Raw genomic sequence first — 27,428 nt, forward strand, 5'->3', positions numbered from 1 at the left:
GAGCCATAGAACAGTAGAGCACATCTGGACACGTGTGGACCAGAACTTCTGGCTTTTCTGATACTGTCTGTGAACCACTACTTTTCAAACTTTTCCCTCTGCTTCTCCTCTTCTCAGAACTGATGTAACACTTCACTGGCTTTGTAGCATCTGTCTGAGTGTTCTTGTCTTGAAGAACACATTTTGGTTACAAGACCGCTCATTTGGATGTAGTGTTGTTGTTTTTTTTTCACCTGCATCTCCCTAGGAAGGTTTCATATTCCATTCCCATCTCCCCCACCCTTGCTCCCGCCACAACTTTTAGAGAGGAGGAGAAACGAGAGGAAGAGGAGGAGGAGAAGAAAAAGAAGAAGAAGAGAGAGTTTGGATCAACTTCTGTTAAAACTTTTCTGGCGTTCAACTCAACATTGAGCCGCGCGAGAGGACGCCGCGGACCCCACATCGCGCGCGCGGCAGGCTACACCATAGCAACTCAGACAGGACAAAATGAAGTTGCTTCTGCTCGTACTTACGACCGCGTTGCTATGGCAACACTGCCAAGCCCAGCAGAGGGGTAAGTCATCAGCGACTGATAGATAATCGATACGCCGATACCCGGCGCTCTCTGCTGGAGTTCTTTACACAGAACCCCCAGAGCTCATTCGGCTGTGGCTGTTTCAGCGTGTCCCGTAATGAACCACTCAGTCAGTAATTAGCTACACCTTTTAACTTCCGGCTATCAGTTCAGTATATTTTGTATCGGTTTAGTTGCGAAGAAGCCTGCCTTTACTGGCTGTAGCTTTACTTTGTTTTCAATAAACAAAAGGGAGGGGAAAGTATGTGAAAATCATTCAAAGCCTATTTAAACACGTTTGTCAATGAGCACAGCCGTCTGCTTTAGCCCTAAGTTAATACTAGCACTTGATGAAAAGATGTTTATGGTGGGATTTATGCCCGCTTTGTCTCTTCAATCTGATATTGGAAAAAAAAAAGAGAAACACAAGTTTAATGGGTCAGAGACTTACTGGTGGATTTCGTATTATTTTTAGCCACATAAATCAAATTAAGTGCTTGACCTTAAACATAATTGACCCTGGCTTAGCTGTACTGTTATGTGTTAGACAGATGTCACTTGGCTTGCTCTTTTGCAGTTACTGCTGCAAAACAGCATACACTGAGTTTATGATGATCCATGTTTCACAAAATACAGCCTTACTAGTATAGAGTCCTTCTTTTTCTTTCATAAAGTTTATGTTCCACCTACTGCAACATCATCAGAAACTTATTTATTTATTTTCAATCAAAAGTCATATTTCTTTGGTCTCCTGTCACTGTAAATATAGACAATGTGTATATAGGCAATACTTTGTAGATGCACAAAGTGACACATTTACATCTAAGCACACAAATACAAGACCTACGCATCCGTAGCAACGCGTAACATATGTGCACTATTAAAAGTAATGTCTCTTTTCTTCTTTTTTTCTATTCTGTAACTCACCTCCAGCCCCAGCTGTAAGGGCTCTTAGCAAGTTACAGCATTAGGCAGGGCCGGTTGACCTCACCTGGGAAAACCAGCAGTTTCTAGTTTACTTATTCACAATTCAGGGGCAAAAATAGTACTGTTTGGTCAAAGCCACTGGGATCTCATAGAAAACATTGACAAAGTCTGGAAAGTAAGGCTAGTAGCGCTTTCACCCAGGAGACTGCGGTTTATGTCCTGCTTTTTTCTAATTCTAATTTTCACTTCCTTCAAAAAAATGAATGAATGTACTAAAAAGCCATGCTAGTTTTTATTTCACATATTGATTTTGCAGTATGACTTTAATATTTTGTCAGAAAACCCAATATAACAGAGATTAATTGAATACCATTACAACTTTACGGTTAGAAAAATCATCTCTAAATCGTTTTAAAACATTATGTGTTTGCAGAACCAATGCTCTTAATACAGTACTAAAAAAATCATTTTTTTGAACATTTTTGGTGATATAAAGATTGTCCTAAATAATAGGAAACTGATGCTAACATTTTTTTAAACAAACAAAAAACTAAACAATCTGCATCTGTGGACACCAACTGAAAAAAAAATCTAATAGTCTAATAGAAGTAAGAATTCAATTTTTAATTAGAAGTGCCCTGAAATGCACTCGAGAAAGAAATACTGCTCTTTTTTACTTGGTATGTGTGCAAGGCTATGAAAGATTAATTCATTTAATGTGTGTGTGTGTGTGTGTGTGTGTGTGTGCGTGTGTGTGTGTGTGTGTGTGTTAGGGCCCTGACACAGTCAACAATGAAAAATGAGCAACGAAGCCTTGAGCAGAGATGGGGATTGACAGCTGAGACAAAACCAACATAACATGGTGCACAAGAAGAGTCAAAATATTCATGCAAGCAGTGCTTCTAAGTTTGTTGTTAAGCAAATTATCTCACAGATCCACAAAATGCATTAAAACTGGATTGGAAAAGATGAAATAGTTGCATCCTGTGCAGGGAGCTGATCAGTCAGGTGTTTGAACATGAGTGCGTGCAGAAGTTCTTTGCATGTGCATGTTTTTTTCAGTATGAGGTGATGGTGACTGTTGCTCGAAAGATGAAGCAAATGTATTGCCAGTCATGCTTTTTTCTATTTATCCTCTTCAAACCATCTCCAACTAGTCTGTAAACCTGGAGTGCTCTGGACCTCCCGCAGAGAAGAGGATGGGGACTGCCATCAGGATGTATGTGTTTCTGTATATTGTTTGTGTGCGAGAGATGGAAAAAGAGTGAGCTGAAGAGGGTGGAAGAGGCCATCTGCTTAAGAAGCCTCATTACCAGGCATGTCAACCAGGCATGCTCTCCATCAGCGACAGAGCTCAGAGAGACACTAGGAGATAATCAGAAAGAGAAGAGAAGGAGGAGGCAAGCTGAAAGAGAGAGGAAGGGGGATCTGTTTAAGAGTTGTTAAGAACTAGAAGAGTGATAGAGAGTGGACTGATGAAACAGGTAGACAGAAGGTTCAGAGGATATAAGACAGAGGATGAGGTTGAAGTATAGATGTTCAGCAAGGAAACCAAACTACATTAGCCACTAAGCAACAACAGCTTGATTGGAAAAGAAGGTTTTGTCATTCTCCAATATTTATTTTGTGCCTGTGAGAGGGTAGAACTGAGATCATTTTTGCTGATCAGGAAATAATGGGTATTTTTTGGTCATAGTGGAAGTTCAAGTACATTTCCTGGAGAGTCTGGTGCAGAATACACCAGACCTTTCAGCTTCAGTGTGGAACATAAATAATGATTAGTTTTAACTGATGTATTCTCCTGATTTTTGTATCTGAAGAAAAAAATCTTTGCGCAGCTTTGAGGGCATATGAAAGGATTTGTCTGTGCTGTTCTCACTGGTTTGAAGTTGGGAGGGTGAGCTGGAAAATGTGATGCTCTACATTTCTCTTCATCGATAATGAGCTATCAATATTTGAATCTGAGGATTTTTTGTGTTTGTTTGTTTGTTTGTTTCTCTTAGTTGCCTCAGCATTGACTTTTGAGTGTTAAACACTTCGGGGTATTTTTCCCCCTCAAACTTGGATTCACTGTTGATTTATTATCTTTGCTTGTTGAAATTTTTTGAGACAACGTGAAATCGGGGTCTCACAGCCACCATTATTTGCTGATATTATATGGAGTGATTGAAATAATGAAAAAAGATCAACAGATTGATGAGAAAACACTGAGGTTTTGGCAAGTGATAATCAGTGAACATTATGTTGAGTACTAATGCCAATACATTGCTATTTACAAAAACAGTATGCACTGGTCAGCCAAAACATGAAAAATAGGTCTGTGGTTTAAGGCCACAGACCTAGAGACTGGTCGGCGACCTGCTGGAAACCACTCGTTGCTTCTAAAAAAATTATATTCCCTGAGTGGTTGCTGGAGGCTGCTGGCAGTCACTAGGTGAAATTGGCTGCAAAGAGCTATATGGACTTGCACCAAAAGCTGCCTTGTGATTGCCTTGATTATTAACAGATTGCTGTGGTCGCCTGTAATTTGCATGTAAGACAGTGCGTTGTTTGCAGTTGCCAAATACTCATCAAGTAGCAGTGAAACTGTGAGAATTGCAGCGCAAATTGGAAACGGAGTTTGCCTTCAAAGTAAAAGTGCACCATTCAAAATGATTGGTTGTACTGGTAGGGTACAACTTTTACTTTGAAGTTTGGGGTGCACGTTTACAAGTTTCGCTGTAGCTCAGTGAGTAGCTGACAAGTGTTTGCAGACAAGTTGGTTGGTTTTCCATGCAAACTTCAGGTGACCATGCCAATCTGCTATTGACCACCAGGAATCACAAGGTTTTTGGTGTCGCACGCTCTTTGTGACCGATTTCACCAGGCGACATGCAACAAATCTCCAGCAAACACTCACTAACCACTTTGAGAATACTTTTTTTTCTCTAGTGGCCAGAGTTTGCCAGGGTATACTGACAGGTAGGGGTATGTAACTGGGTCCCCTCTTTCCACTAAAACATTAATGTGGTTTTAATATGTGGAAATTTTGTGTTGCTGGATGCTTCTGAATTATTTTGCTCCTGCACATTCCTTGATTTCATATACTCTTATAACTTAGCATGAGTCTTCTTGCAATATAAGTTTTAAACTCTGACTTTCTATCAGATGAGAGCCAGTATGATGCATGGGACTCTGGCACCAAACCAAACAACTGTATTGATAAAAGATAGCAAAATGTCAAGAATATGTGGCTGTCACTGGGGAAAAAAATGTAAAAGTTCTGAGAAGTTGCCAGAAAGTTAACTTGTTGGAGTTATGTGTGTATTAATGTGAGTATTACCAGCCTGATTTGCATGAATAGATGTCAAGTATAGTCACTAGAGACACTAGTGTGGATTGAATCCAGACAAGGCTTGTAAACCAACTGAGAAATCAGCATTTGTATTCAGTGAATTCATGTGACTTACTCATAATCTACTGTCCTGCAGAAACCCCATGCTGCCTCTTAGACAAGATGCAAAAATGTAAGGAAGAGTGAGAAAACTGATTGATTTCCCTGTTGATGTTTATCACACTTTAAGTGTAATTAAAGGTGCAGACTAATCCTGTGATATATTTTCTCCTTGGCAGGATCTATTTAAAAAAATATAACAAGTAGTTAATTTGCTGATAAAAAAAGTCTCTTCATAGCAACTACAGATGTGTTTATAAGTTTATGGTAATGTGGATTTAACCAAGCTGGGCCAAATGCGATGAGATGTGAACTCACCAGAGGCGCCGCAATGAAGGCGATGTGAATCCAGAATGGGTTTTTCTGCTCATCAGAGAAATCAACATTTTTATGAGGTGTATTCATCCCAACGTTATAACGTTTCTAAAATATGTTGATCTCACTCTGCTATGTTAATGTGAGAGCAGCCGAGCTTAGCTGAATGGATTTGATGGTATACACAGGGGGGGGGGAAGCTCACTTTTTCTCAGCCTGGTACCCAAATTCAGTGAATATAATCAATGTGTCCTAGAAAATAAGGGTAGAGGGAGTGAAGAAAGGAAGGAAAGATAGGTACAGGGAAGAATAAAAGCAGAATAGGCAGGAAGATATGAATGATTCAAAAAAGTTTGCTTGGGTTTAGGAAGTGCTGTCATAAAAGCTGTAGATGCATGCAGAATGTAGATACATATGTCCTTTTGCTTTATACAACTTGCAATTACATGTTATACTTTTAATTGTCTTTTCTACAATTTCTACTAACTTTAGACAGGAATAGTGTAACACAAGAGAAATCACTGTGTTTCTCATGCGAGTTTTTGTACATTGGAACAACTACACTTACCAAAGTTCACATTTCTTGTTCATTCTAACCAATCATCAGGCCTCCATCCACTTCACCACCACTGCAACAACAACTCGTGTCTTGTGACACCGTAGCCAAGAATTAATAAATGACATTGTGCCAAAAACATAGATCACATTTCCGCTAACAGGTGTTTGTGTTTCTGTGTGCTTCGGAGGAGTCTGGGTGCTAAATTTAGGCAGGTGCTAAGTTGGAACATAGCTGGATGCCTCCAATCAATAAGTGGAAGAGAGCTGGAAGCTGCAGGAGAAGAGAGACACAGTCAATTGCACGGACTGATTTAAGTTTTAAATGTGAATTAGTTTATTCTCTCTCTTGTACAGTTAAATAAAACTAATAGCCTGTGTCTGACCACCTTTTGCCTTTAACAAAACACGAAAAGTTAGGGCGTTCTTTTTTCTCCATAACAATCGATATTAAAATATATCATGAGATGAATTAAATTCACTATGTCAAACAAGCTTAAAGATTACTTTTTACTACTAAGTGAGCAATCATGAGGTTGATTGCTGATTTAATTGCTGATGTGGCGTTCACTGTCCTTATACCAGTGTCTGTTGTGATGAAGACTTCAGTCCTAAAACAATGGTTTTGCCAACCCAGCTCGAAGACATTTACTTTCCAGATTCCAATGATGGACAGTGAGTTGGACATTGAGTCTTATATGTGGTTCTGATGTCCGACTTGACCGCAAATCCAATGTGGTAGCAGAGCATATAGTACTTTGCGGCTGATTTTTAGTGGATTCTCTATACTTTGTCTATAACTGAGGAACTGCCATCTAAGAGAAATGTTTATGGCCAGGGAGTTGGTAATGAGGGTTAGCTACTGTAATAACTCAGTTAAATCTTATATTTTTGACTGTGCTTACTGGTGTCATGTGTTTTGCACTAAGGTAGACTGTTACATCGTTGATACCACTATAGCTCTCTTTGTTTTGTTTTGTTTGTTTTATTTTTTTGTGTACTAAGGTATTGAACTGGAGAAAGTGGACACTATGGTTTGTTGTTGCGCAGATATCCCAATTGTTGTTTTAGGGGGACCACCAGCACTTGCTTGGATCTGGAACTGTAAAGTCTTGTAAACATTGTTTGTGCTCCAAAGGATGGAAATGCTTCAGAAATAAGCTTTGTTTTTACCATAATCTGCAGTGCTTGCAACTTTGTTCCTTGCCAGACTTTAAAAAGCCAAAATATCTCCACAACACTGTATTTCTCTGATCCTTCTTTTCAACAGTGTCCTTGTCTTTTGGGCCTAGAGCTATATTCACTGGAGTGTCTTTGTTGGTAATGCTGTCTCTTGACTTGTCTTTAACATTTTCTGTTGCCACTTTCTCTTTTATCTTACTCCTCGTATGCTGGTGTACATGGCAGTGGCAGCAGTATCCCAAAGGTTTGTACATGTGCCATGCCTCCTTGTACTTTTTCACTGTTGTTGTCAACCTACCCTGATGTGGCTGTAACTCCACTCCAGAAGATTTCTCATGATTATTATCATTGCCTTTTTATGCCGGCTGTCAACAAACTTGGATGGAATGAGTGTTATCAGTATTGTATTCACCATGCATTGCATTAATTACCTTCATCAGTTTACTTGCCAGCCTTACCACCAATTGTAAAAGGCACACAGCATGTAGAAAAACAAATCTTTTGTGGATTTAGAAATCTAAAATGTTTGCACAGTGCTGTAGGTCACACTATGGATTCATTGTTAAGTGATACATGCTATCTCTTAAAAGTAAAGAAAACTAGCAGGACTTTTTTTTTTTTTGGAAATAATTATGTAAGTAACGACTCCGCAAATTATTTCCATAATACTTTTGAGGCACTCGTAATTCATTCACTGAACTTTAGACCTTTATATGCTGCATTTTTCTTATTTTAGAAGTAATGCATAAACATGTGATACATAAACACGCGGGACATTGTCTCCACTAATGCATGTGTGATATGGTTGTCAGAAGATTTGATTCAGTTAGCTTTGCATATTTGATTATTTGTGTGCATTATTGTTTGTGAATGTGTTCGATGCTTATTACAGCAGGATTTTAATATTTGACTTGTGTTCTTCCCCGTGGGGCTTTGCCGCCTCCTAAAAAGCGCATCTTCCACAGAAAAAAAAAATCTAGGTCTGTGCATGTGTGTGTATGCCCATGTGTGTGAGTGTTTCTTTGCTGTTTTGTTGTCAGAACAGCATTGATAATGCTGAGGAGAAAATCAATAGTTAATTCTACCAGGGACACAATAGCTACTCTGCCCAGCTCCATTCTGTGGTGGGCTTAGACACAGAAACAAACAGGGCATGTGCTGATGAATTGGTAAGTGTGTGGTGTGTGTGTGTGTGTGTGTATGCAGTAACTGCAGCACTCAGACTGCTTAATGTGCCTAAAAAATAAACTAGACTGTGACATAGATTTGTAGGACGCAACACACTGTAAAAACTGTAAAATAGTGGATGACAACGTTTTTAGGAATGCAACCCCTACCACTGTTTTGAATACATTACTTATTTAGGTTACACTGAGCTGCGCTATAACCAAGTGTGTCTGCAGCAAGGAATACATGGGAAAATAATGGAAATTAATACAAGTGCATTCTTCTAATAGCACCGACTTCCCACATTGAGAGGCGTCAAAATAGAAAAAGTGTTCTGTGAAGTAGTAATACCAGTACTTCAACTTACATTTTAGAGGGGCATTGCAGAAATAACTACCCAAATTACCCATCTTTCATTCCTCTAACCTTTTTTTGGTATTTCGACACATCAAATGCTGCTGTGTGGGTAAAATTGCTCTCCAGTAGAAAAAAATCTTTCAGCCTATCAGGTAGCTTATCTTGAAGAGTAAAGAGCACAAAATGGGTTACTCGTTGGGGGTTTTACAGTAAAATCATCATAACTATTAAACATAGTACTGGAAACAGCTAAAGGTGTGCAGGAACCATAATTTGTTATGCCGTTTTTTTCAGCTTTAATTCCAAGTCAAATAAGTAAAGGTTATAATAAATACAACTCACTCAGTGTTTACACTGTGGAGTAATATTATTCCTTTAGCTAACCAGTTATGTATTTGGTTTATAAAAAGTCCAAAAATGTAAAAAAAAAATGACAGTTGAGTGTAATGTTTTCACAAATGGTACAGCAGTAATTCAGAAACATGGTGATCAAGCTTTTTATAATGGGGTGGGACTTCATGCGATGCGCATGCCACAAAAAGAAACAGTGCACTCTTCCTGGGATATCATTCAACAAGGAGCGTTCATGATACTTAGAGTTAGAGTTTTGCATTAAACACTATCTAAATAATCTTCCTCAAAACAGGAAATGTTGTACCTATTTCGATTGTTTTTGTCTTTTTAAAGAAGCTAAACTCTTCTGATTCTCAAATTCCTATCAACTGAATAGACAATGTGCATTCAAATATTGATGCATAAATGTCTGCGTTGGATAGAAGGTTAGTAAAGCAGACAGTCAAATCCATGTATGCATGCTAGGGGATTTGATGTTATGAACTTGTGGCAAAAACACAGCATGTTTGACATACAGATACGCTGCTACAAAACCAGAGGCTGCTGACCCTTACACACATAAACACACACATCTGCAGCTGCAAAGGTTTTGGAATGACCTCTGTTTTTTTTTTTATCTCTCTATGTCAGTCTCTCATCTCTCTCTTGCTCTCTGATCTTCCTGGGTGCTTATATTTTTCCAAGGAGGTTCCTGTGGTAACACATGGTGTCAATAATGAGCCCCCTACACACACACACACACACACACACACACGCACACACACACACACACACACACACACACACACACACACACACACACACCTACTTTGCAGAAATGCACACAGACATCCCCCCTTCCTCCCCTACTCGTACTCCTCTTTCCTTCCTGTCCACCTCCGCTTTTTCTTTCCATCTCTCCTTTCATTCATTGGCTGCTTGATTGCTTCTCTCCCAGACTATTTTTTTTTCAATATGTTCTTGTTTTGTTTTTGGGTTTTTTTTTTATCACTTCTTCTATCTCTATGCTTGTATCTAATCAGCAATAATCAGTAATTTTTTTTGAAAATGTCTACATTTTAGAATTTTAGATCAAAATATCTGTCTAAATTTTTAAAGGTACACTAGTGATGTGTAGTTTTTGCACATTAAGCATTCTGGAGTTTCTACATTTCATATCCTTGCACCTCTCTTCCTCCTTCTACATTTCCACCCTTAACTTTTCTTCCACGTCCTTTTGGGCATCTTCCTTTCATCCTCTGTAGGAGTACTCTTGACAACCTCTGTGGCCATAGCTGAGCGCAATGTCTGCCCTCAGTTTGTTTGTCTAGCTACTCCCTCACTGCTGGTTTCTGGAGGTCTTATTGTTTTGTTCCAACTCAAATCAGTTGAGTTCAGAACCTCTGTTTATCCACAGTGAACACAGTGAGAGCAAGATGTCTTTTACAGGAGAAATCTGCCTGACACAGGCAGTTGAAAGACAACCATAAAGCAAGACAAACACCCCCCGGCTTTATTTTGGATTTTTTTAGCTTGTTAAATTTGGTTTGTGGAAGTTTTTTTCCTTCTGTATTAAAGTTTGAGAACTAGGGCTCAGCTTGTTGATTTGGGTCCAGGCTCTTCCTTTAAGCTGTCTTTACATTTTATCTAGGTCATGAACCTAAAGCATTGAGTTACACCAAAATAGTTTCTTAATCAAAGTTTGTGCTGTAGCTACACAAAAAATAATCCTATTGTAAAGATCAAATGTGTGGATATTATGTCTCCTGAGTTATATTCAAGGCACATCTTTTAGATGAAGTCAAAATAAACTTGAAAATCTTTTGCTCATGTCTAGTTGAGTACAAAAATTTGACGTCCCTGTGTTTCCAGGGAATTCTTGCCAAATTTATTCATTTTCGCTAGGATCAATCAGAGTGATCCTGGGAATTCCAAATATGGTATTTCCTGGTATTTCTAAAGGTTAAAGCAGGATTTGCGGATCCATGTTCAAATTTACTTCTATCTCTAGCTCTAGTATTCTTCTGTTGTACATTTTTATTAATTACCTAATTTTAAAGATTAGGCCAACAAATAATGCATATATTAAGTTCAATAAAGACAACCTTTAGAGGAATTGAGATGTTAGATTTTTCTGCAGTTTAAAAAGTAAATAAAAGTGTTTATATCTAGAATAGTAATAACCTGAAGAAAGAAATTGATGACACGGTTTCAGGCATATTGCGAGCAAGGCATATTGCACACATTGAACTTGCACTAAATATGGTGTGTATTAAGACTGAAACAAGGGATAGTATTGCTGAAAAATGTAAATCAAAATCTCACAACACACCTAACCAAAGAATAAGCCATAAATAAGATGAACCAAAAACTGAAAAAAAGAAAAACAACAAAGAAGTCTGTAGAAAAAGTATTACCTGCTCTCACAACCAATTAATTTCAGTTCATTTTATTCAATTTTATTTATATTGCTTATTTCACAACAATAGACGCTTCATATTGTAAGGTAAATTCTAAGGTACCTTACAATATTAGAAAGAAACCCCAACAATCACACAACCAGTATACAATCTTGACCATCAAGATAATGTCATTATATCCCGGGATGTCACGTGAACTAACACTTAAACCAACTTTTGATACCTTTCAATACAAAAAGTCTGAAAACCAAATGGTATTTATTCTTTTAAGTACCACAGGCAACATATGAAAGCAACCCCTAACCCTAGGCTGCAATTCTTCCAGGCAGCAAACGGCTACAAGTCTTCTAATCTACCCTTGCATGCTGAAAAAGGACAGCCACAAGCTTAGGGAAAACAACTCATGTCATTGCACTAATAGCTTCTTTATAATTATAAAAGGACCACCAGCAGACTGACTACTCAACGAGTACAGTCACCCATTGCAGTGACATCTGAGTGAAGATAATGCTTTTTGACTTCAGACCTGTTACATTTATGGCATTGCACTTTGAGACACTTTTGCCCTGTTTTTAATTTCAAACCACAGTCTTGTTTATAGACACACAACAGAAGAAACCATGGCTTGCATGTCTTGTGTAGTGCGCACAAGACACATGGTCTACACATGTTATAACTTTTTTGTCTGGATTCTTTGTTTGTCTGCTTGCCTTGTTGCTTCATAACATGGTTCTTATTCTTGAGGGGAACATAAACTGCCATACTTATAGTTTTTGCCTATTTTTATTTGTGTGATCTTTATAGAAAATACTTGAAATTACTTGATTTTGTGTATGTTTCCTCAGCAATTGAAGTAGTCATTTCTGTATGTGTTCATGGAGAGATATAAGGGAATTTTTGTATCTTGATGTTTTTTTAATTACAAATAAAGGCTGATAAAATAGCAATTTAGAGTAGGTTTTAATCCTCGTGTCTTCTAGAAAATTGTGAAAAATTAGGTCAAGAATATAACATTGAGATTTAGCTCAGAGTTTTTCACGACACATTTTGGTAAAACATTTTTTTTCTCAGAAAAATTTCAGAGGCCCACTCAGTCTCGACAGAAAACCCCTTGTTCCTGACTCCCACCAACATCGCAATGCTTTATAGATCATGTTTCAAAAGCGGATTTTTACACTTTAGTTGGCAAGTCTGCTGTGGGCCACTGAGGAGTAGGAATGTCTGAGCTCAGACTGCTTGTTAGACTGGGGTTTCTCTGAACTCTGCTCAATACCAGTTGTTTTTAGTGGTTGTTAGAAATTACCAATTACCTCAACCACAACATCCCCGTTCAACACATGGTCCCAAATCTGGGTACAATATGTGTGTGTGTGTGACAAAAACAAATACAACTGCATCATGAGGATATGGCTTTTTGTTGATCCATCTGTTTTTTATTTCTCCATCTAGCTGTCTAGCTTTTATGTCATGAAGTTCATAATAACCTCTACCCTCTTACATTCATGAACTTTGACCTGCAAGGGTCACCGTCCTCGACCTTTTATTATTGTAACCGAGGCCATTTGTGTGGTCCAAGTTGAGATATCTAAGACTATTCCAGAGCTATACCCACAATGGCTGTGGTTGAGCTCCAGAGTTCAGTTTGCATCAAGGCGAATAAGGAGCGGTATTAAAGAATTGAATCTACTGGCTGCATTAGAACTGCATTTCGGTGCATATATAGAACCTTTCCATCATCAGTTCCATGGTTGCAGAGAGTTGGTGTAATTAGGTCAACAAATTAAATCACAATTTGTTCAGCACTCCTACGAAATGGCCTGAATGCAGTTTTTACTTTCTGTGAATCTCTAAGACAAAGAGACAAAGACAGATACCTATTAAATAGGCAATCTCTGTTTTGAAGGCACCCATTTTCTTTGATTTTTTTGTTTAAATTTATATATTTTTATGTTCTGCTTTATCAAAAATCACTACCAAGGACACTATTTGACTGGAAAGTAAATTTTTGTACAATTTTTTTCTCAAGGTTGACTGCTTTTGGAGCAAGAGCTTTTCATTCACTCATCTACCCGCCCCTGTTAGGTGAAGGCACATTTCCTGTTGTCATGGGGTCTGTTTTTGTTTGCTTGTTTGTTTAGATTTTTGTCTTTCTTCTGTTATTTTATACAGAAGACAACTGCACAGTTTGCTGCATACTGGGATTGTCACAAGATTAGAATTTTCAAATTTGCTACTAATACTCAAGACTCCATACCAATATCGATAACACTGAAAAAAAAATTGCCATTTTTTTTGTTTAAAATAAAGATAGGAAAAATCTAATGATTAGAAAAAGTCTGTAGCTAAATACGATAGGCATTTAGCTACAGCCTTGTTTGTTTCTGCAAGACTTTTCTCAGCTTCAATCAGAGACTTTAAGATAAAAATAACATTTTTTAGACATAAGAGATGTGTAAACTGGGTAGTTGCTAATAGTTAAACCGCTAATTATATTGTGTGTGCCAGCCACCTTGATGTTTATGATAACTGTTTTGAACTGTTGTTGAAATGGGAGCTTTTATTACACCTTGAATTCTTCGTAATGACCAGATTAATTACCAAGTTTGTTGTGCTGCTGTTCATGCGTTCAGCTGCTAGTGGTCTCAGCTGGCACAAAACGTTACTGATGTAAACAAGTATCTAATCTGATAGTAACTTTTTGGCATCAATTAGTATCCAAGTATACACTTTTTTAAAAACTCTCCTCAGTATGTATATGTACTGTGTTGGCATGTTTTTAGAATTTGGCACTGAATGATATTCATTCATTAGTATTCATTCTGGTGACATCCCTACCTTATATATTATTTGCTGCTGAATCAAGTAGTTAAAGCTTGGGGAGTTTATGAGGGATTTTTGACTTCGTCATCTTCACTTCCATGCCATCAGACTTATATCCACTTATATGTCTTTTCTTTTCCCTGCCTCCCCACTGATACTGTAGTAGAGAAACTAACATGAACATAAATGAGTTAAAATCAGTAGAGACTCTCACAATATGGTGAAATAAAACCCTTGTTAAAAAAAACTTTTTATTGTTTATTTTCCCCTTTGGAGAGAAGAACACACACAAAGTTGCACCGTTTGGACACTGCAAACAGACTACCTAGACTTTACCTATTTTTATTAATGTGTTCCTTCACTACTCATAATCAGTAGCTTTTTTTCATTTGTAACTTTTAATTAATTTCAAATATGTGCAGTCAGTTTGACTGACAGGTGGATAAATGAATGAATAAAAGTCTAGGGCTTCCCAACCCAACAATTGCCATTTCTGGCGTTACTGACAGATCTGTATGCAGTGCACACATTCTGTGCAGCACAGCTCCTAGATAGAAGTGCGCGCACGCACGCACACACACACACACACACACACACACACACACACACACACACACACACGCGCGCGCACACACACACACACACACACACACACACACACAGAAAGAGGCAGCAAACAGAAAGGCCATTATTTTGGGGCTGAATGTTTGTGTGATTGAGCTGATAAAGCATCAGAGGAATAAGGGTCTATTAGACTGGCCTGGTTAGCTATGGATTTAACATTTATACACACCTCTATGTGTGTGTAGGTGTGTGACAAAGAGAGTGAAAAATACAGATGGTGCAGAGTGAAGGAGGGAGAAAGAGGTATGTGTTGTGTATACAATTTTTGCTTTTCCATTATTCCAGTTGCTTTTCTCATCAATATTGTGTGTGTGTGTGTGTGTGTGTGTGTGTGTGTGTGTGTACATGTGTGTACATGTGTGCACAGAACAGGAACATACTCTATATGTAATTTCACATTTCCATTATATTTTTTTGTGTTTCCATTATTATGGTCCAAGGCAAATCCACAGAGAGCCTAATGCAGAGCAAATGCTCACATCTGACATGAGATGGAAATACATGAAAAATGGTTGTGTGTGTATATGTGCATGTGTGTGGACGGGGGCCCATAACCTCTGCAGCCCCGCAATAATAGACTGGTGACACCCGGGATTTGGGACTGCGGGCTCGGGATTGGACAAGGCTGGTATGAAGTAAAATATTCCACACTGTCATTTCCTTTTCGGGCTAGCAGAGATGGAGCTAAGTAGTTTTTCTAATAAATCATTTAATGGCTGGGCTTAAGGGGGCATGGAAGAATTGAGGCCCAGAACAAACACAGAAATGCAAAAGTGACATAAACTTAATTTGATGATGCCAGGAGGAATCAATAATGTTCTTGGTGAAAATCTCACAGGCTGGTGGCATAATTAAAAGGGCATGGCATTTCCTTTATATTTGTACATTTGTTTAATTACCTGCATCCAAAATTGACACACATTACTGTAATGGCTGATTAGTTTTAACCGAGTATGGATAAACCAAATCTATATTTTAACTTTAAATGTCTACTGAGGAAACCACTAGGAGCACCTCCAGTTGTGATCCATGTCTCACTTTGCGCTATTTGGGCTGACTAGTGCACTATATTTCCTTTTAGTCAGTTTCAAATGAAACAAAATCATGTAATGGACTTTGTTGTTTTTACGTTTTTCACAGCTGCTTATACAGTTTGAATAAAAAAGAAGTTGCAAACAAGCAGTACCAAATCTTGTTTTGTTGCTTTAGTCCATTCCTGTGAACCCAGTATTTCTGGGATGCTTTCAGAGAAGGTTTAAAATTTGGCATGGACATTAATTTGGATTCACAAATGAACTGCTTAGAATTACAGGAATACTAAAAAGTAGTTATTCAATGAAATACCAGAAAGCAGCGAAAGAAAGTTAGCTTTTGTCCTTTTCAAAAAATATATATAAAGAAGGTGACCGGTGAACTAAATAGTTGTTGCAGCTCTGTGTTTAATTATTGATTGGTAATTTTCGACAGAGAGAGATGAATAATCAGGACCCAGTGTGCTTTTTAGCTGAATTTGACTTTTGACCTTCTCCTTGTTGGAGGAAATTCCCCTGCTGGCATCAGTCAAGTATTAATCTGTTTAGTATCCTAAAATCAAGAGCAAATGTCAGATGCAGTAAAGCAATAAGAGGCAGGCTTTTTTTTAAATACATCTTTGCATCCTCATTTTCCCCATTAAATCTTGACTGTGTTTTTTTTTAAACATTTCTAAGATTCATACTTTATTTTTCTTCTGCTGACCTTGTTTGCCCCTGCAGAGAAAAAGTCAACCTAAGCGCTCAGCTGAGCCCAAGGCTTGTGCTGACAGTGGGTGGGAGGTGGGTGGTCTGTTAGCACATTTATTCCTAGGAGAGCCCTGTGCTCTCTTCTTGCAACCCAACCAGCTCATTGTCCTCTGCTGGCCTAGGCCATGTTAACAAAGGCTTCTGTTAGTATGACTTGTAGGGGTCTTGATCTTCTTTGCCCCCTGCTTATTGCTTTATTAATTTATATATTCAGCATTTTAAGCCAAATCACGTGTTTCTTTATCTAATCGGTTAGAAATCCACCTGCTTTATTTAGATTTTCATTTTCAAGTCAGCTATTGCAAACACATTCTCAAAATTGTATAATTACCTGATAAAAATGAGTTCTGATCAAATGTATTACCTAAAACAGCAGTCCCCAACCCCCGGGCCTCGGACCGGTACCGGTCCGTGAGTCGTTTGGTACCGGGCCGGGAGAGTTGAGGCTCAGGTGTGAAATGTATGGTTTTCAGGGTTTTTATCGGTTTTCAGCGTTATTTTGTTATCGTTTTTATCGTTAACTCGGTTTTCCTGGGTCTTTTCACGTGTGTTATGAATAAATCTTCTTTTTTTCGGTACCGGTACTACTTTTATTTATATTGTATTTATCGGCGACACGCGACAAGGCCGGTCCGTGAAAATATTGTCGGGCATAAACCGGTCCGTGGCGCAAAAAAAGGTTGGAGACCGCTGACCTAAAACACAAAATTTAACACATAGTGCATAAAGAGATGGATACTGCCACTTGACATCTGATTGTGAAGCCTTGACTAGGGCTATTTAAATAAACAGATCTTGATTTTATTGGGATTAAATGCTTATTTGTGCTACAAACCTGTTGTTGTTTTTTTTGCCTTGTTATTTTGTCTTAAATCAAGTACATGCCTTATCTTTACAGCATTGCACTCCAGTCTGTCCCTCAAAGCCCAAACTTCCACACTGTTTTGTGCCGCTCCAACCAGGACAGCTCAAAAACAACATGTTCGTAACTTTTTTTTCCTTTTTTTTCCCCTTCCTTTCCCGTTTGGCTCTTTTGCCATCAGAATTATTGTCTAAAGGCGAAGAAAGATGCCCAACGGATTTACTTTACCAAATGGACCAACCCAGCCTTGTCGTAATGGTCTATTTGAGTCACCTTTTATTGTTTATTTTATTTTCACTTGCTAAATACAGGACAGATTTGAGTGGGGAAAAGAAAGGGGAGAAAGAAAGAGGGAAAGAAAAACAGAGGGGAAGAGGGACGGGGATAAAGGGCAAAAAACAAAAAACAACAAAATAAGCACACAAAAAATACATATATCAATCACCTGGATCACCTGTTGAGAAAGAAAAAAGAGAAAACAAGCAGAAGAAAAAAAAGAGCAACATAATAAACAACATCACGATGATCTATGTGAATATGACAGTAAATACTAAATATTAAACATTATTGTGCAGCACGTAAGATCGACAGAACACAGTGTGCTGTGAGGTAGGAGCCAAAAAGGGTGTAGTTTGTATGTGTGAGCACCCGTGTGTACACCTGTGAGCATGGACGCGCTTGTATTTAAAAGGTTCCTTCATGTAATGATCTGCTAGAGGGTGTGGGGAGCCACAGCCCCGTCCTCCAGGGCATGAAGCAGGTATGGAGGATATCAAAACTCCAGACATCCAGAGGCCCCCAGAACACAAGAGACCAAGGAAGACCAACAGAGGGGCAGCCGCGCAACTATCCCAGAAAGAGCTGAGGAGAGTCCCAGATGAGGGGTCACACATGTATTTCTTATTAATTTCATCAAAAACAATCCTGATTATGATTTTTGCTACCCCATTCTCATGAGCAGGTAGCAGCGGGGAGAATTTCATGGTTTTATCTCAACCGTTTTGGTACATAGAGTTGGGACCACATCTGAGGAGGCAGAGAAATAATTTCAGAGAGCTGATTGAAACGAAGCAGCATCTAGCTGTCTGTCTGCGGTTAAAATAGCATTGTTTTCCTATATATTCTATAACAGTGTGCATTTTGAGCTACAAGTGAACTTGTAGCCAAATCCAGTGGTCTGATTGGTTAGATCTGTATATTCACATCCAAGAAATTAAGTTTGATCTGAAAGAATAAATGCCACAAATTTGTCCTGCACTAAGAATAGCTGAGCTCCAAAAATATTTTTAATGCCTGAAATATTTGCATGAATTTTACGTGTTTGGTGTCTAAAGTCGTTTACTCTGAAGTAACGGAGACCAACATCTCATCAGGAAAAGTCACAGATTGAGGAAATTTAGGGTTGTTTCTCATAGATATTTACACAATTATCAAATGTTGTTGATATAATATCAAGCTTAATTATTTTTTGAGTTGTACTCTTTATTATAATGTCAATTAATATTTTTTCTTTAAGTATGTCATCCTTATTCCAGGATTTTATGCAAGTTTCCTTGTGGTTTGGTGCAAAGTCGTAACTCAGCACGGTACAGATGCAGTGCACTCATGCACAAACACTGGCAATGGAAACACAACGCACATTTTTGAGGAATAGTCCTCAATCTTAACACACGTCACTGTGTATTCTATGCTTTAGATCATTGTGTCTGCCCCCTGATGTCAAAAGCTTTCAAAGGCTGAGATAAGTCTGGGGCTTATTTTCTCCATCAGTCTTTTGAAGGTAAGTTGCAACCATGTTGAAGCTAATTTCCAGGTGGCCTACATAAAGTTATTGGCAGGCTCTTGCTTAACAAGCAGCTGAATAGAACACGTCACCACTGTCAAAAAAAAAGCACCCTGGGAAATGTGGAAGGGTAGCCAATGAAATGTGTAAGGTTGCGAGTGGGCATGATTACAACACTCAATCACAATTTTAACTGCTGGAGAATCTTGACCATCACAGGTTTAACAGTATAAGCACATCTGAGAGGGTATGATGGGATCGTTTAATTGCTCTCTAAGGTTCAGGTCTAATTTCAAATTTGCCATTCAATGGCAGTTTTTAAAGTGAGTGTGCCTTTTATGTATTACATCAGCATGCCATTATAATGAGCGTGTTAAGTCACATATACACAATAATTACAGATTATTAGATGTGTTTATTTGCTGTTTCCTTTTATCACAGCCACTGCTAATTTTAATATTGTTAAATCATAGACACACTTGTAAGGATGCATACTTATAGAGCTTCTTTCCGATGGGCCTGTCAGTCTTTTTTTTTCTAAAACATAGTGTGTCTAATGCAGGAAAAATCCATCTGTTTCTCAACAGACACGCCTTTGGTGTGTGTCACACACTCAGCAGCTGTTCCCAGACTGAAAGCAATAGGAGAGCTTTGAAGTACTCTATCCTATTCTGTCATATTTTCTTTTGTTACCCTATGTTTTATTCTAATACCACTGGTTCCCAGTTGATATTTTCTTCTCAAACAACCAAAGACGGACAAGGTTTTATATGACTTCACACAAACCGGTGTTTGGTTTCACTGATTTACATACTGACTCAGAGAGAGCAGAATTCTAACCAGATATATATTTTTTTATTATGCCCCGTTTCCATATGCTCTCTGCTGAGTTTCTCATGGTGTAGGTGGGTGTATTTGCTGAGACAGCAGGTCTGTGTACTAGTAGCCTCGCACACTTGTACACAGTACTGGTGATGCATGGAGGAATCAGAGCTCCAATAATGAGCGGAATCAGCCTTTAACATGGTAATGTGTCATTTAGGGCCCATCCATTTAGCTAACGACTTGCTTCCTTTTGAAACCTATTAGCAGTAATGGTAAATAGCAACTCCCCTTTCAACTCACATCTGATCTATTTGCTTTGCCTCTGTTAGTCTTCTCTTCTCTTCTCTTCTGATTTTTCTTTCATCTTCATTATTGCTTTTTAAAAAAAAAAGAAGTTCAACTTCTGTGCCCTGTCTTTCATATACTCAACTTTTATTTTCATTTCCTCATTCACATCCCTTGTGTTTCCTTTTTCTTGTTAATGCAGTTCTCAAAGTCCTTCTAGAAGCCAGTCGTGCCCCGTGTTATCTATCTTAGCGGCAGTATTTTCACAGGTCCTTAAATGAATAATAACCTTAACGCAAGCAGTCTCCCTTAAAAAACATTAGTAAAAGAATGGGTTGTTCTAAAGATCTCTCTGCATTTGAGAATGGTGTCGTAATAGGTGCCACTGTTGCAACGAGACTCTTTGTAAAAATTTGTCCCTCCTGGGTATTCAGCGATTAACTACTGTACAAGTGTATTTTTGAAAAGTGGAAGCGTTTAGGACCCACAGCAACTTGGGCAGACCACCTAAAGTTGCAGAGTGGGGTTTCCAAATGTTGAAGTACATAGTCCATAAAAGTTACCAACTCTCTGCTGACTTTGGCATTAATATCAGAACAAGAAGTGTTTGCAGTAAACTTCATAGCATAGGTTTCCACAGCTGAACCGTTCCTCTATCTGTAATATGTGTAATGTATAGGTGGTACATGCTTTATTCCCTATGATGCAAAAGGTTTTGTGTTGTTACGAGAAGGGTGTTTCACACATGACATTGTAGGAACAAGTCAAAAGAAAACAACAACAAAAAATGTTGGTCTACACCTCCCTACATCTTTACTATGTTAATGAGAAGATATGAGTGTCGAGCTCCCTTGAGGCTGAAATATGTCCATGTATCGAAAATACAATAGTTTATATTAATCAGCTTTTGGGGAGGCTGGGTGGGTTGACATTTTTGGCATTGCTGAATTCTCTTGTAGTTTGTTCTTTCAGGATTTTTAAATCCTCTGTGATGTCTTAGTTATTTCCTTTGATCCATTTTCAACCTTGCCCTTTATGCATTCACATTTTGGCCATACCTTAGGTCTTACAACTTCTCCTCTTCTTTCCGCTCCTCTCTTCTCCAACCCACAGGGGCTCATTCATAACATGTACCCATTACCCACCAAGCTATTAGGTTTGCTAACAGTGAGATCCATTGGGTGAAAATCAATGTCTATCCAGGGAGCAGTTTGTCTGTAGTGCCACTGTAATGAATGCTATATACTCCAACACACACAACTCTGGCCCTGTTTTCCGTGCACACTCTCATAAACACACACATACAGGTTCAGACTGAGAATGTGAGCATTGGTGTAACCGATAGTTTTGTCAACAGTGCGCCTATTCGAAAGAGTTGTAGACAAATTGTAGTCCACACTTATGGGCTCTTTGGAACTCTATCTGATAATCTGTCCACCCTGGTTTTGTCTCTTTTCCGTTTTTCTCTCTCTTGCTCATGTTTCACCTGAATACGATGCTGAATGTTTGAACGCAGATTGTTGTCAAGTAAATTTAAATGGACATTTTCTGTATATTTAGTCATAGTAAATGGTATAAAGCACTATATGTAGTCACCCATTCACTATCTATTAAGCCCTTGCATACACTCTTATAGCTTCTATATTCTCCAACCCATATTTCAGCTACATTCAATCTAATCGGAACCTTTTCCATGCCAAAGCAGTTAGTGATAGCCCCAGGTCAGCTAATAGCCGACGTGTAGTCGTCAGTGCTGGCCAGAAACCATGACTCAGCAACCTGTACTTCAGTTCTTGCAAAAAATCCATAGTCATTATTTAATACTATGTATGAACCTCTTAACTCCAGGAGAGCTCATTTCTAATTCAATCATTTGATTCTGAGTTTTCAGACAAATGCAGTCATATTTAAAATGTCACACGCAAGAGTAGTCTGCATAAAAAGAAGTCCTGAAAAACAGTCTGATCAACTTTAACAAAAGGTTGAGGGGAAAAAATGTGTATGAAGTGGTTGCATACTGACTCATCTGTTATCCAGCTGCTGCTTTCAAAAGAAATGGTTTCCACATTGGGAAGGTTTGGGAGCATTTCTGGGTCAATTTTGTTACTCCCCAAAAATCTTTTACTCATTTCCTAAATCAAATATAGAGTTATCATTATGAGGTTATATTTTATGTAGCACAATATGTTTTTATGCATGACGGATGAATAATGAGCATTTAGTTTCATACATTTAAAAGCCTGATGATTAAGTATCAGGCTTGTATGTATGATAAAGACTGTAATGCAACCATGTACTAGAATAAAATACTCTGATCTCAGTTTGGTCAAAGAGCTTCCTGTAAGACTTTAAACATCTGTGTGCTTTTTGACTTTTTTTTCTGTTTTTGTTGGCTTGCAGTAATGTTTTCCATGTTGACATTCACATTTTGGGCTGCGTCTGGGGCCAGCAGACTATAAAACATTTTGAACTAATCTTCAGATCATAGCAACACTGAGACTAATGGGAACAAGTCTAGCTTCCGTCGGTCTTTCTGATGGCCAGTGAGCTATGATAAGGGAAGAAATCATGAGGAAAATGGGAAGAGAATAGGAAAAGTAAAAGAATAGGAAGGGTGCACAGGCAGAGATGAACAATATTAACATTGTAGAGTGTGTTCGGTTTGATCTCTGTGGTAGCCGTTTCTTCCAGGAAGCTCATGCACATCCATCTGGATTTCCAATTACTCACAATCCCTTGTGACCCCACTGGCGGCGTCTAGAAAATAATGTTATTTCCTGACCTGACAAATACAAAACACACTCAGGACAGACCTGCACATTCACACAAAATACATCTACTTGAACACATGTAGGAAGTACATATGTACAGAAACACACATAGCAAGGTAACAAAACGAACAAACCTTGTTTTCTGATAATGTTATACTTGGAAAAGCTTCAGCACTAGAAACTCTATGAAAAAAAGGGTTTAGGAATGCACATTAAAAAAATACCTTTTACTATATAAAATAGCAGTCTGTTCAAATCTCTGTGTCACATCATGAATCAGGATAAACTCAAATTGTCTTAAAAATGTTAGAATTCCATTTTCTTTACCTTGGGGACTGCTGATGAATCACCTGTCTCTCAATGACCATTTTTAGCTGTTAAAATAAATAGAAAGATTTTGTAAAACGATTAGACAAGGAAGCATAATTTTAGATAAAAATATTGAATTTAGTGACCAATTTGTTTGTTCCACCATTCGTAGACACATCCATTACTACTGCGACAAGTCACGATGGCAGCAGTGTCTCCTGCTGTCTACTGATAGTGGGTACTTGGAGTGACAGTGTTACACCCAGTTTATGTTCACTTTTCTTGCTCTTGCAAATTACAGAACATTTTGAAGATATATCAGATATAACAAGAGCTCAGGCAATCTCAGATTACAAGGATGCAACAGCTGCATCAAGATTCAAACGCATACATATTTTAGGGAGACACCATCACTGTAACGGTGACAGGTTTGTTTCAGATATTTGTAAGTGCACAGCACCATCAAACTTAATTTCATATTGCCTCGGTTTTACAAGCAAATTTGTGTAATACTTTGTACAGTTTATCCCTCAGGGGGAAATTACATTTTAATGTAATAAGCCCTATTTGCACTGGATTAGTATTATCAGGGGGCTTTATTTTAGATTATAACTTTGTTACTCAAATTTACTGACATTTGCGTTTGCCAGTGACGAACCTAATGTTAGCATTTAATGGGATGTTTCATTTAAAAAAAAACAAAACAGTTGAAAAACAGGTTTGATAGCCTGCAGCATTTCCCTCTGCTGATGATTTTGATCTTTTTCTGTGAATTTTCACCAGTGCTGTGTAGTTACAAGAGCCCTGCTAAATTTTCACCAATGTCAACTCATGTGCCAATGCACGCTCTGCAACTCATTTACATAAAACAGGATTGGGGGAACACAAAAATTGTGATGTCGTTTTTACTTTGCACACTACAGATGGCAGAGTCACAGAGTATTAAGATCACAAATGACCTCAATATTTATTGCAAATTACTAGAGGTCCCCGGGTCATAGTCCCATGTGAATAGAGCTATAAGCTCTGACAGATTGCAGACAAGTAAAATGACCTTCTAGCAGTATCATTGTTTTGTAATTGTCATATTTTCCTTTGGCTTTTATTACATAATGATGTCTACTCTATGCACAGTTAATTGTATTTACAGTACACAAGAGGTTTTATTGCTTGGACATGTAATTGTTCGTCGCATATTAGCAAAGTTATATATGAAATCAAGGCAAGGCTATTTTGTCCTCTTTCATTACCTAGTCAGCAGTAAGACTGACCAATTATTTTTGGAAGCTGGAATCAGTCTGGAAATATTCAATATAATTGTCATTTTTTGTTACTTTGACATTCACCATTTCATTTGATGACATCAGGTTTCATAATTGTTTTGCTTTGGTTGACCATAAAGGCCACATATACGTGCTGTAAAAGCCTGAGCAGTCACTGATCCATGACTTTATCTCCAGGGAGCATTTCATCTCAAAGAGCGGTTAGCAGAATCAGGAGGCCATTGCTGGCTTCCTGTTAAATCCAGAAATAAATTTAAAATCCTTCTCTTTATATTATCTTTATATCACCTTATCTTAAAACCTCATAGTACCAGGCTTAGTTGTGCATCCCAAGGTATTTAAAAGCAGAATGGGAAGCAGAACCTTCAGCTTTCCGGTTCCTCTTCTGTGGAGCTAAATCCCAGTTTGGATTCAGGAAACAGACACAAAAAAAGTTACTTTTTTAACATAGCTTATAGTTGTGGATTGATCACGTGAACCTGAGCCCTCCTGAGCTCGTTCTGCTGGAAGTTTCTTCCTATTAAAAGGGAATTTTTCCTCCCCACTGTCACCAAGAGCTTACTCATAAGGAGTCATCTGATTGTTGAGGTTTTCTCGCTATTATTGTAAGGTCTTTACCTTAAAAGATAAAGCACTTTGAGGTTTTTTATAAATAATGTCGAATTAAACTGTTGAAACTGACATAAATGCAGTCCTGTTCTGCTCTATTTTGGGTTGCAGGAGACTGTAGTGGTTGTAGCTATGAGAAGATTAGATGCTCTCTGGGGCCAGAGGTCAAGTTGCTCTCTCCTGTAAATCTGCTCTCTGGCATGTTTTCATTACTAGCACCAACATATCCCCCATATTCCCCAGACAACGTGTGAATCTAAGTGTGTGTGTAGTGGCCTTGGCTCAGGCTGGACTCTAAGTACTAACCAAGGCTAGCAGCAATAGTTCCTGCTTAAATCATACACGGCCACACACACACATATACGAAGCGAGAGCGAGGGACAGCCATTTCGCTGAGGTGCTTGTGGATGATTTAACAAAGTACTCATCACTGCCTCATCAGGTATGGATTGGGTGTGTATATGTGAGAGAGCAGTTGGAGGGGGTTGCAGGATAGATTTACTGCTGACTGGTCTGAACTCAGCTATATCACTTCAAACACTTATCCAGGAGTTATTGCACATAAACATTCTCCCTGCTCCCCTTTGCCTTTAATTCTTTTTTATTTTTTTAAACATACAGGCCTTGGATCCATTTGTTACTAGAATACTATGGTATTCAATTACAAAACCTGCCTAATTAAAGAAATACATTTTGCAATTGGCTGCTCTGATTTCCGCAAATGTTAACTGTCCTTTCATGGAAGTAGTCGACCAAATGTTGGTGTCATGCGAAATGGTATGCATGGACACCAGTAGCAGCGATAGTCTTAGCCAAATAATTTACGGTACAGTGCACCTTTTTGCATTTCTCAATAGATACAAAATATCAAAATTGACCTAATTTTAAAAATCTGGCATCAGTTATGATGCCAAGGTATAGTGTTACAGTGTGGATATGCTGTTGGTGCTTGTTGCATTAGCTATAATAGAATTGTCCCTTTTCAAAAGTAGTAGTTAGCAAGTTATTTCCAGAGGTATAGCATTTATCTAGGGCTTTTCAACTCAGATTGTCTTACCTTTAAAATATTGTCTAGAAATTTTGGGTTGGAAATAAGTGCAACGATTTATTGAAACTTGTGCAAACATACAAGGAAGTACAGTATATAAGGTTTAAAAAGAGTTTGTATAATTCTAAAGAGCTTGAAAGTTAATATTTCGTATGTTCAACTTTAAAACAGCCTGAACTCTTTCTACCTTATTTCTTTTTTCAGTTGTATCAGAATCACAGTTGGCTCATGGCACTTTATATTGTAAGGTAATGACCCTGAAACAATAACTCTCTAAGTCAAGCTTTCTTGCGATTTCTGTAAGTAATCTTCAATAATAGTACGGAAGGCTTCTTGAAGGACACTCAAAGCTTTTCTTTGGATGCTGGGTGGCTTTTATTCCATTTTCTGTCAAGACGACCCCACACTGTATCAATAATGTTGAGGTCCGGGCTATGGACAGGCCAATCTATGATTTCCATTGTATGTTTTTCTGTGTAATTTTGGTTAAGATCTACTTTTTGCAATTTCATCTTTTACTGGGCTGCACTGACTTTCACTGAAATGTTGTTTATGCAGTATTCTTCAAACTTCTCAAAGCCTCAAGGAAAGAAGTTACATTAATTACCTCGTTAAACTAAAGTTGATAAAATGAGCCAAACAGACAAATCGGACATTTGTGTACTAGTCTGTGAAATTAAGGACCCCAGGAAATTCTGACACTGATAATCGTGTTTATGTTTATGTGCCTGGATGCTTGACAGTTTTGAGAAAACAGAACTTAAGCAGACATACTGTTGGATAAAAAGGAGTTTTGATATTTAGTTCAGACCGCAGCCGAAATGATATATTGTCAAAGCGCACCACTCCCTATTTTGTAATTTAGCCTACATCCTGGTCTGCAGAATTAATTTGTGAGTGGACCTCCTCCTCACCCTCCAGTCTGGAGCAGACAGTTCATTGACACTGGGTTTGTGAGTTCCTAAGAGTGTGTTTAAGTAGGGGATTAACTGTCTATAACTTAGCGGTTTTCCTGTTTAGTCTGGGTTTATGACCGTCTGGAAGAGGACAGCTTTCGCAAAAATCTACCATACAGACACACACAAATTCACACACAAATTCACACACAGATGCACATACTTAAGCCCACGTGCCTCTTCCTCTTCGGCTCTGTAATGACTGTGTGTGGCCATCTGGAAAAATACAA

General features: G+C 38.2%; 1 protein-coding gene across 10 annotated transcripts in view; it reads left to right on the forward strand.

The window, feature by feature from the left end:
* The first annotated feature begins 106 nt into the window (after positions 1 to 106).
* Positions 107 to 27,428, forward strand: part of lama2 (laminin, alpha 2) — a 212,298-nt gene continuing 184,976 nt past the window's right edge. For 4 of the 10 annotated variants that reach the window (XM_040018533.1, XM_040018535.1, XM_040018534.1 and 1 more), the window contains exon 1: positions 109 to 553. In XM_040018533.1, coding sequence (XP_039874467.1) covers positions 487 to 553 — 67 coding nt within the window. In that variant the 5' untranslated portion in view covers positions 109 to 486. Of the gene's footprint in view, positions 554 to 27,428 lie in introns of all 10 variants that reach the window. The other 6 variants (XM_040018526.1, XM_040018527.1, XM_040018529.1 and 3 more) reach the window with 2 other exon arrangements.

The sequence above is a fragment of the Simochromis diagramma genome, unplaced genomic scaffold (genome assembly GCF_900408965.1).
Source record: "Simochromis diagramma unplaced genomic scaffold, fSimDia1.1 OVJJ01000802.1, whole genome shotgun sequence".
In the NCBI taxonomy this organism is placed as follows: Eukaryota; Metazoa; Chordata; class Actinopteri; order Cichliformes; family Cichlidae; genus Simochromis; species Simochromis diagramma.